The sequence below is a fragment of the Populus euphratica genome, unplaced genomic scaffold, assembly GCF_000495115.2.
Source record: "Populus euphratica unplaced genomic scaffold, PopEup_1.0 scaffold22.1, whole genome shotgun sequence".
Classification (NCBI taxonomy): domain Eukaryota; kingdom Viridiplantae; phylum Streptophyta; class Magnoliopsida; order Malpighiales; family Salicaceae; genus Populus; species Populus euphratica.
Window position 1 is genome coordinate 2,035,500 of NW_011499863.1, and position 11,502 is coordinate 2,047,001.

At 38.4% G+C, this 11,502-nt stretch overlaps 1 protein-coding gene and 1 non-coding gene across 5 annotated transcripts; one reads left to right on the plus strand and one right to left on the minus strand.

Annotated features, from left to right (window-relative positions):
* The first annotated feature begins 268 nt into the window (after window positions 1-268).
* LOC105125545 (Pectin lyase-like superfamily protein) lies at window positions 269-5,329 on the plus strand. 4 transcript variants are annotated; one of them, XM_011026058.1, is made up of 5 exons: window positions 270-920; window positions 1,549-2,446; window positions 2,715-2,920; window positions 4,611-4,670; window positions 4,974-5,329. In XM_011026058.1, exons 1-4 carry the CDS (start codon window positions 781-783, stop codon window positions 4,645-4,647), a joined length of 1,281 nt encoding a protein of 426 aa, XP_011024360.1. In that variant the 5' UTR covers window positions 270-780; the 3' UTR covers window positions 4,648-4,670; window positions 4,974-5,329. The 4 variants fall into 4 exon arrangements, with proteins under 4 accessions (XP_011024357.1, XP_011024360.1, XP_011024356.1 ...); XM_011026056.1 differs by lacking the exon at window positions 4,611-4,670 and adding an exon at window positions 1,152-1,281 and having other exon boundaries at window positions 830-920; XM_011026055.1 differs by lacking the exon at window positions 4,611-4,670 and having other exon boundaries at window positions 269-920; window positions 4,951-5,184.
* A 414-nt stretch (window positions 5,330-5,743) lies between these two features.
* On the minus strand, window positions 5,744-5,816 carry TRNAK-UUU (transfer RNA lysine (anticodon UUU)). The gene has a single exon. It is a non-coding gene; the product is annotated as a tRNA-Lys (tRNA).
* Between the last annotated feature and the right edge of the window lie 5,686 nt (window positions 5,817-11,502).

Here is an 11,502-nt window from a genome sequence, read left to right on the forward strand (position 1 = left end):
TTAAGTTTTCAACTTGCACAGAGAAATTACTGAAAAGCTGCAACGTTGATAGCATAATTTACTCTAATCTCCATTTTATTAGTCTAGCCAAGCCAGCGTAGAAGCGGGTTCTGTCTCCACCTGAGAAATAGGCTTTACCAGCAGATTAGAACAGAACATAAATTACTTGCAGCCATTCCTGCAAGAATCTTTATCCCAAGACAAAATATAAAAAGAAAAGAAAAGAAAAAAAATCAAACCAAAACAAGGAAAAGAAAGAAATCTCAGCATTTTTTTGGATAAGCTCTCCCACACTTAAAAAATTAACCTCTTGCAATGAATTTTTTCTTTTCGCCCCCCAGAGTAATTAGAAAGCAAGGTAGGAATGTGAGTGACCGAGAGGCTCTCTACCCTAGAGAACTAAAGAGAAAGAAGGGAGAGTAACATTTTCTCTTCCTCCCATATAACCATTCTCCATGTCTATCTCTGTCACAGCCACCACGCCCCTCCTCCCTGTTCTTCCTTCCTTCGTTGTTGGCACAATTGAAAAGACAAACCAGAGAGCCCTGCCGAGGAAGTGACAGTTTTATTTATGCCATGTCATTATTGTAATCTTGTTTCATGATATAAGCTACTGCAAACACATCACATTTTCCCAAAATCTAAAGGTTCCTAAGTGTCTTTTGGTTGTTCTTCAAGAAACACACATCCACCCATTCTTTGAAGAATCTTCTTCTACAGAGAAGCACGAGGTTAAACAACGAAGACCTAATAACCTAAGCCATTTTAATTGCTACTTCGATGAAGCTTCCCAGTATCTACATTCTCTCAATTTGCCTCTTTACTTCTCTCACTCGATTCATCATTGAAACTACTGCCTTCAATCTCACCCTTCCACACCAACATCCAGACCCTGAGGCTGTTGCTGAAGATGTAAAACGGTGAGGCCTTTACAGCCTTCCGCTACAATTCGCTAGAAACCCATCTTGTGTTAGCTCATTTTCTGGTTTTGCATCGTGGTTTTTTTGTAGTTTCCAACTTCAAGCCTATTAGCTAGAGAAAAATGCTAACTTGGGTTTTGCTTCTGGTGTTTATGGTAGTTTCTGTTTTCCTGATTTTGAACAATTCTTACCTGGGCTGTTCTCATTGCTAGGAGGATCTCTCTTTTGCAGTGATTTTGAGCTGGAAATGGAAAATAAAACCACATTTTCTTGATTTGCCATATTTTCTCAGCAACCAAACAGGGGACAGTCAAACAAAACCCCGTATGGGTTCTGTTCATTGAAGGCTTCTGTCTCACGGGTGCCTCTCATTTTCAACTCTTTACCGATCTACAACACCAAAACAAAACAAAGTTGTCATTTTTCTTGCTGTCATTGCATTTTCCCGGGAAACAAACAGAGCATACCCTATTTCCCCTGTTTTTCTAACCCTTCTTTTTACCCCAAGTCATTTAGCTGCATGGCTTATTTTATCTTCCCCCATTTTACATGTTCTCCAAGCCAACCAAATGTTATTTCCATACTTTTATCACATTATTGATATTTTTTTTTATATTTTATCTGGCAGGAGAGTCAATGCATCTCTATCAAGAAGGCACCTTATGTCAATTCAAGAGAAGGACCAATGCCAAACTGGAAACCCCATCGACGATTGCTGGAGATGCAACTCTAACTGGGCTAACAACCGCCAACGTTTAGCTGACTGCGCCATTGGATTTGGTCAAGGCTCGTTAGGTGGAAGAGGTGGTCAGATCTATGTGGTCACGGACTCCTCCGACTATGATCCAGCCAACCCAAAACCAGGCACATTACGTTACGGTGTCATCCAAGACCAACCTCTGTGGATCATCTTCTCTTCAAATATGGTCATCAAGCTCAAACATGAGCTTATTTTCAATAGTTACAAAACTATTGATGGCCGCGGCGCAAATGTTCACATTACAGGAAATGGGTGCATAACACTTCAATACGTATCACACATTATTATCCACAACATCCACGTTCACCACTGCAAGCCTTCTGGTAATACTAACATAGCAGCATCACCAACTCATGTTGGATGGAGAGGGAGATCAGACGGTGATGGCATTTCCATTTTTGGGGCCCAGAAGATTTGGATCGATCACTGTTCTTTATCTTACTGCACTGATGGTTTGATTGATGCTATAATGGGGTCCACCGGGATTACCATATCAAACAACCATTTCACCCACCATGATGAAGTGATGCTATTGGGGCATGATGATAAGTATGCATTGGACACAGGTATGCAAGTTACCATAGCCTTTAATCACTTTGGCCAAGGGCTGGTCCAACGTATGCCAAGGTGTAGAAGAGGGTATATACATGTGGTGAACAATGATTTTACAGCCTGGGAGATGTATGCTATCGGTGGTAGTGCGAATCCTACCATAAATAGTCAAGGGAATCGATATACCGCACCAACTGATGATAATGCCAAAGAGGTTAGTCTGCTCCGAGTTATTTCTCATCATTTAAGGTAGAATATATGATTGATTCATGATCGATTAAGTGAAGTTGATGGCAACATCCATGAAAAACAAGCTGTTACCCCCATAAAAATTAAATCTAAACCATTATCAGCATGAAAGTGATCTCTTTGGTGCCTGCCAGCCATTAAAATGCAGTACAAAATCCCCTGTGCATACTCCCACTCACATTTTCGGAACGTGGAGTGCAATCGCTGATGGTGACCTCATGAAATCTTTACAGGTAACAAAGAGGGTGGACACAAACGAGGGAGACTGGGCAGGTTGGAATTGGAGATCAGATGGGGACATAATGGTAAACGGAGCGTTCTTTGTGCCCTCAGGAGCCGGTCTGAGTACACAGTATAGTAAAGCCTCCAGTGTGGAACCAAAGTCTGCTGGTTTAATTCAACAACTCACCTTGAATGCTGGTGTCTTCGGTGACCCTAGGTAAACCTTACTAACTTGACCCCACTTTATGTTCTCTTTTTCAACTTTTTGAGCGCCTTTTGTCCGTATTACTGATATCAACTGAATTACCTGTTACTCTTAATTACCTTTCTCCTAATTAATTGCATTTTATTAGGTGTTGAAATAATTCCCTGTAGCGTCACTATTCCAGAAACTTACGTGCTGAAAGTTTTTCTGGGAAAATCTTTCGGTTTGATCAGTCTTGTTCTGTGTGGAGTGAATGAAAGTAGACATTTCGTAGTCTGATTTTTTGGTAATCCATGCCTAATCTTTGTCGAGGGAAAGCTTTCTGTGTTTTTATTGTTAGCTTAGCTTTGTGCTTACAAAGATGGCTTTTGGATCCAACCAAAAAATTTGATAGGAGTTTTTTGGTAGCATGGTTTTTTTAAATGTTTTTTTTAATATATTAAAATGATTTTTTATCGTATTTGTTTTTGGCAATATCACATCAAAATACTAAAAAAGTAAATATAAATTTATTTATTTATTTCATGCGAACCTCCATGCGCAAAAACAAACGCGTCTTGACAGCAAGAGTCCTCGCCTTTATAAAACACTTTTTGAACACTGGTGCACGTGATCATGCATTGCATTGGGAATCTAGCTAGTACCAACAAAAGCAGTCTTACAGTTCATTTGTTGGTCTCCACTCTCTCCTGTGCCTTTCCAGTACTGCTACTGCATGGCAAATAGGGTCTTCTATTATATAAGTTCCGTGCCTCTGCATTTTGGTTACCGTTGGATCTCATTGTATCTCGTGTTGGTGGACCCTCTTGGACTTGCTCGCTTTAGGGTTTAGGCCTAAAAACTTGGTTTCAGTCAATAGCTACCACTACTTCTTTGCTAGCATTTGTGGATCTTAGCCGAATGTGTGAATCGGGCACAAGATTTGTTGCATGTGATCCGCTACCGTGTCGCTGTTCTTTGCCCTCGAGCAGTATTATGAACTTCTTGTATGAGGGAACCCATGCTTGCATTACTGGAACCTGTAGCCCTTTGAGCCTGAGCTCACGTAAAGGGGCTTCTGGTAGGGATTTTTAATTAAACATGTACTCGAATAAACTCCGATTGCAATTTGTCTCCGGGAACTCTTAATTGTCCAGAAAATGAAACTGTTAATAGAAATTCTTCCCTGTCACTGCCATGTGGTAGTTTTAAGTTGCCATGTACCGTCTAGGCTTTATATGTCTGTGTCAATCAGAGGTGCCTAAATCGTGAAGAAAAATGAGCTTAGTTGCAAAGTCCGGCCTTTTCCTTTAGAGATAATTTTAGGTGACCCACACAGGGCAAAGGACATATGCTAGTGTGGTGGTGTGTTTCAGTGTTTTGTATGGGAAGGTGACGCAATTATGTTCTCTTGATCTGCTTTCCAGCAAATATGTATGGGGCCAAGTCCATGGCTTTCAACATGCTGTGGTTCCCACTTATTAATTGGTGGGGGTTTTAACTGGACATGGACATGTAGGTGTGCATCATCAGTATTGGAAAAGGAGCTTTCCTTGTGGCCTAGTTGCTTTGCATTTTCCTGATGCTTGACTTTTGCCCGTTAAGCTTCTCTAAATTTCCTCCTTACTTTCTCTGGTTCTCTATTACTCCATTTTTTTAAACATAAATAGGCTATCCTCTTTATGAGTTGTGTTCCCTTTCCCTTTGTTGCCGGAAAATGTAGCTGCAATTCAAACATGTCAAGAGAAGCTCTAGCTTAAGCCCCACAACCCCTTAATCTCACGTGAGACTCCACTCCAGTTCTAGTTTGTCTACTCCATAATAATTATCTGCTGTTGTTTTTCTAATGTCATGGGCGGTCGCTTCTGTTGTGGTTGTCCCATATAGACCTTCAACGGCCCAAACAGTCTCCACGTATACGACGTCCCCCACACCAACCCTTTTGGCCACCAAGCATTAGGGCCACCAATTTTTTAAACGCTTCTAATGTTAGATTCGTTAATAAGCATCATTTTCTATTGAATCATGTCATCATTTGATCTTCAAAATAATGTATTCACTAGTTGGTTTTCAATCATTTGCACAGAGATGACAGTGGGAGCATTTCTACTCCGGGATTCAGCGGAGGTGGGACTAGCTCTACAACCAACACCGGCGTCCAGGGGTCCGGGTCCAGCGGTGGTGATGGCGATTACTTCGGAATGATATTCGGGAGCGGTGCGCCACCACCAGCATCTACCAGCATAATCTTTTTGTCCCTTCTAATTATTTTAATTCTGTGCACCAGCACCGGCCATGTTGCCTTGGAATCTTTCCCATTATTATCATTATAGACGTCTAAATTTAAGGAGAGAAAAATTCATCATCAATATTAAAGATTTAAAGGGGACAATGTCATTACATCCAGTCGGATTCCATTGCAAGCCCTGTTGATTGCTACAATTGTATAGATATAACATCAAATTTTCACTAATACGAGCCCCGTCATATTGGGTCAAGATGAAGAATACAAACTATGCATGTGGATTAGTCCTTTCTTGCTCAGCTAAAGAAGTGACTGAAATAAAATTTTGGCGACGGATAGATAGGATATAGGTGGCTGAGGTGGCGTTTCGGATCTTTTGTCGAATATTTTTGCTATTTTTTTTTCCTTCTCTTTTCTTTTGTCGAGTCTTTTTATTTGCCATTGGTCTGTAATTTTCCTGAGTTAACAGGGACTGTCTTGTCGGAGAAACTTGCCAAACCGTCCTAGCAGATTTTATATGACTTTAAGAATCTCTATGTAAGAGAGAGAGAGACTTTACCGTCATAGAAATAGAAATATGAAAGTTGAATTTAAAAAGAAAATCATATCACCGCCGTCTGTGGGAATCGAACCCACGACCACATGGTTAAAAGCCATGCGCTCTACCAGCTGAGCTAAGACGGCAACTTGAATTGAGGGCAATACAAAAAATATGGAATATCTTTTGGTTCAAGCTTCTTAAAGCAAAGATTCAAGAAGTCCTTTACTAACGTGTCTACGAGTCCTTTTCAGGGCACCGTGACTAGTTTTCTAGCGAAAATAGCGAGATCCTTTTCAGGGCTCCCTCTTCTCTTGCTTCATGCATGAGTGCTTGCTTTGCAGATTTGTATCATTCAGGCGTTCTTCATTCATGTTTATCATTGGGACTTGTATTAGCAATGCTATGTGCTAAGTGCAATCAAAGAGGCCGGTTTATGGAAACATTGGCGGATCCGAGATATGCATTGTGGATTCACATGCAAGCCTGGGAGGCAGATTCCGTCCCTGCATCATCCATAAATGAAGATTAAGCTCACCGAGTTTCTTTAAGAATGAAGCTCGCCACGCATGTTGATTTATTTCCTTCACACAACCTGTTTTATCATCTGTTCAACATAAGCATTCAAAAAATTGATTCCACTGCTTTCTGTTGAGTCTATTGAAGTGGACAAAGCGGAACGCTTCATAAAAACATGGATACCCATGCAATTTCACCTACAAAGGCATTTTCTGGCACTAGGATTAGCATCTTGACATACAAACTAATATATAAATAATGCGCGCGTACAGGATAACATAACTATGCACATACTGCCATAAACTAGAAACCATCTCCATGATCAATGCTCCAAGAGCAGCTTCTTTTCGGGAGTACCATGATTCAAAATGCCTCAAGGAAACATACATGAATTATTGGACACTGGTGCAGAGTTTCAAGAGGTGTTGGATCCTTCCTAGTGGTGAATAAGTTACCACATACAGAACCGTTAATCTTCAAAAAATAAGTAACATTGCTAGTTTGCAAAGCAATTACCACCCTCCTATGGAACTTCCATCATTCTCTTTGTTTCCCCAAGAACTTAATGATGCTTTACCCCATGTATCAGTTTGTTCCCCACTTGCATTAGCTCCTTTTGCCTCTGTTGATTGACTCCAACTAGATGATTGACCTCCAACAGAAGCACTGGATGGATTCCAGGTCTTGGCATCACCTCCAGTTGCCCCTGCACTTCCCAAACATGCTCCTTTGTTCCCCCAGCCACTCCCTCGATCATCAGAACCTTATATGTCTATGCTTGATTGATTCCAAGAATTTGTCGATGCTTTACCCCATGGACCGGTTGGTTCTCCACCAGCACTAGTTCCTTCCTTTACCTCCATTGATTGACTCCAGCCAGATGATTGGCCTCCGCCAGAAGCACTTGATTGATTCCAGTCTAGCACTTGATTGATTCCAGGACTTAGCATCACCTCCAGTGTCCCTGCATCTCCTGCACCAGCTCCTTTGTTCCCCCAGCCATCACCTGGAACACAAGAACCAGATCCTTTGTTCCAGCCACTTCCTTGATCATCAGAACCTTTAATTTCTTTGTTTGAATTCCAGTCCCCACCAGAAGAATTTGATGACTTCCAGCTGTTTCCTTGACCCCAGGCAGCATCAATATTTGCACCAGTTCCCTTGTTCCAACCACCAGCAAGGTCATTACTACAACTATCTTTGGCCATTCTTGACTGGTTCCAGTCTGAATCTTGGCTGCTCCAACAACCAGCTCGATGGCTTGTTCCACCACCACCAGAATTCCAGCTATTATGTTGGCTCTTATTATCACCTCCTTGGTTCCAACTGCTTCCACCACCATTATTTTTCCATCCTCCACTTCTATTGTTTGCCCCATTCTTCCAACCAAAGGTTCTATCTTCAGCAGAACCGTTGTCACTCCAACCACCATTTTGATCTCTCCTTCCTCTGCCTCTACCACCAAAGCCGCCTCTGTCCCCTCTACCTCTAGAGCCCCCTCGGTCTAAACCACCTCTAACTCCAAATCCACCCCCGTCAGATTTGCCTCTACCTCCATAACCTCCTCTGTCCGAACCATTTCTACCTCCAAATTTATATCTATTTTACCATTGGAAAATAATGCAAGAAACCACCATTAACCTTAAAGACCCGAAACAAAACAAACAAAATTCTAAACTATATTATTACAGGCAGAGGATATCAGCTCTGCTATTTAAAAGTCTCCTTACAAATTTTTGTGCCAACACTTGAAAATCAATTCTTGGAATCAGCTTCACTGTTGCTTTTTTCCGCACATCATTTACAGCCACAATCTACAGAAACAAAATTAATTCAGAGCGAAGACAGATTCAATTTCAGAACAAAGCGAGGAATCAGCTAACAAGCTCATTCGCACTGCACCTGCACCAGGTCACCCTTATAGTTCCCATTCTTTACAAGAGCCCATGTGCCCTCAGTAACTTGATTACAACCTCTCCGGATGGAGATCAGATGAGACACTTCATTTTTAGGAACTGTGCCACTCTGCTAGAATATATGCAGCAAAGCCCTTTACATGCCTAAGATCAGAATTATTAGAACAATATTAGTTTACTGGAAAAAACATTCTAAAAAGGATAAATTCCTCATTGCTTATTCGATGCAAAAAAATGTGCCTTGCCTCAATAACATCAATTTGCTTGCCAGCTTCAATATAAAGAAAACCCTTTACATGGTCAATGGCAAATGCAGATATTATCTGAAGTTTGGTATCCAGAGATTTCAAGTCAACAAACTTCTGCATGAGGCAAAAAGCTGAATGCCTCTCGCGTCCAACCTACAACCAAGAAGTCAGTCAAATAAAACATGTAAAGGCAATGGCAGGAGAATGTTAAGGAATGCAATTCAAAATACAATGGCAAGAACCAAACTATTTGCCTATATAATGAACATCCTACCATGCATTTGACTTCCCAGACAGTTGGGTCCTTTGCAGAAGGCTCGAGAAAATTTCTTTCCATGGATCTTTTAGCTTCATCAGCATCTTCGGCATAGCAAAATCTAGGATTGTTCTTGTAACGCTCTTCAATCATCTTATCAAATTCTTGCTCATCCATATCCTCCTCTTTGGGAACAATTGGAACATTTTAGGATATTGGTGGATCATTCTTGACTTTCAACTCTACACCATATTCTTCATCCATAAAATCTGTTCTCCACAATTAAGAGAAGATTAAAGTTAGTAAAATATGCTTTCCTGATCCAAAGCAGAAAAGCAAGGTAAACTGAATGATATTGTATCATTGGAAATGGAAAAGGAACATGGTACAAGTATGACCCCCCAAAAAGGTGACACAACTACTCATTTTACGCACACAAATCTCAAAATGAACCTCCGCAATGCAAAACAAATCCTAACTGCTTCCATCTTTCCATTGGATTTTCTGTAATATTGATTCCTAAATCCTATCTCTTTAAATTTTCCAGTGGATCTGTGGCAAAATCAAGCAAATCCGTTTAAGTTCCAACAAGTAAATACTCCGGTATCCTCAATGAACATTTTTACAACTACACGGACCAATTTGCACAGACAACTTTTTAAAAACACAGGCACTTTCCATTTTCTGTGAGCAGGTAAAAAGCACCCATATATTTCATATTTTACATAAACACTCTATTTTAACCTTAAAGCAACATCACTTTCATATAAGACCAATAAGACAAGTAACAAAGAATAAAGGTGAAACACCCCATTATACCATCTCAGAATTGTAACAACAACACACGTTTCCACTCAAAACCCTAAACCTTACCTGAAAAATTAAAACTCAAACAAAGATTATCTAAAATTCAACATGCACCGCCATAAAAAAACACATTAAGCCACCAAGTGCCAGTCTCATTTTCAGTCAAAACCCTAAAATGTCAAACTTTACCAATCAAAATTCAAAAACCTTAAAAACGCCACCGCTTTACCAGCTCAAGACCCCAGGAGAGTCGAACATAAAAATAAGCCGAAATGAGAATTTTTTTTAAACCTTAAATGTCGAAATTAAGATCACTATCATCACTGTCGCGATCACTAAAATCAGCTGCATCTTCGAAGAACCGCGCGATTCCTCTTCTTATTTCCACCACCAGTCTTATCGTCATCACCACCACTGCCACGTTTCCGTTCTCCTCCGCCGGAAGCAACGGCCTTACCCTTCCCATTCGACGACATTTTGCCGTGACAATGTCAAGGAGTCAGGGTTTTGTCTTTATTTTTTCGTTTTAAGAAAAACAAATACGGAGAAAAAGATTTGCATAGAAGAAAGAAAAACAGAGAGACTGTTTGGGTTCTGTATACAACGTACAAGCGTGTCTGGTGTGAGTGAGGGTCACTGAGCTCCGGCAGTTATAATTGTTGGAAGGAATATTTATTGATTTACACTAGTGACCTTCCTTTCAGGGATGGTATTCATTTTTTTTGACCTTTTTGCATGGGCAAAATAGGAATAAAAATGAGTGACCAGTTAGCTAGATGTCTTAAAATTTGAAACAGGTCTATTCATGGCTGATCGTCACAAGAGTTTGTTTTTGTGTAGAAAGAGTGATTTTAAAAGTTTGTGAATTTTTTAAAATTTATTTTGATATATTAAAATTAAAAATTATTTTTTAAAAATAAAAAAATTAATGTATAATTTAAAAAATTATAAAATTTATAGTCTTAAAATTTGATACATGGTTGGTTCAAGTCATAAATTTGATGGTTTAATTTTATATAATTTAAAAAATTATAAAATTTATAATCTTAAAATTTGATACATGGTTGGTTCAAGTCATAAATTTGATGGTTTAATTTTATATAATTTAAAAAATTATAAAATTTATAATCTTAAAATTTGATACATGGTTGGTTCAAGTCATAAATTTGATGGTTTAATTTTATATAATTTAAAAAATTATAAAATTTATAATCTTAAAATTTGATACATGGTTGGTTCAAGTCATAAATTTGATGGTTTAATTTTAATAAATAATGTTATTTTATACAAAAAAAAATCAACATGGTTGTGACTGTTTTTACTGGGATGAATTGAATTGCAAGAGTAAACAAGATTAATTATTTGTTTTATTTAAAAAAAAATTATATAATTCAAACAACCAATGGACACATTAAAACTAGGATAACATAAATTTATGGATAGTAGAAGTTTGTCTATATTTTAAAATTATAATAATAAAAATTTTGATGTAATTTCTAAGTCTTGGTAAATAGATAGATCAATGAATTTTTAAGTTTTTGTAGACATTATTTTATAGAATGTTTTTTAAAGTATGATTATAATTATTTTTAAATTTTTTTGTTTGGAAATACATTAAAATAATATTTTTTATTTTTCAAAAAAATATTTTTAATATTAATATATTAAAATAATTAAAAAATATTAATTTTAATAAAATATTTTTAAAATAAAAAAACAAGCAACCATGATCTTATCTTATTTGAAGGACACTTCAGCTACCCTCGGTACAGCAATTCATGCCAATTGCCAGTTCTCCTTCTTCATCTGGAAAAAATCGCTTATTTCGGTGCTCGATGGAACATAAGGAAAGTGAATTTCTCACCTTTAAGAGAACTTTTGGGCCTGTAAATGCAGCAAGCATAACTCATTCGTTTGCCCATTTTTTTATTGCTATTAGTTGCTGTACTCTCGATCGATCTGTACACAAAAAAATAAAAAATAAAAAAAGTCTCAAAAATCCATTGTGACTGACGAGATAAGTTTGAATATCTTGGATTGATAGAACGGTGGGATTTTCCCCTCGTACTGTAAGTTTTATTATTAG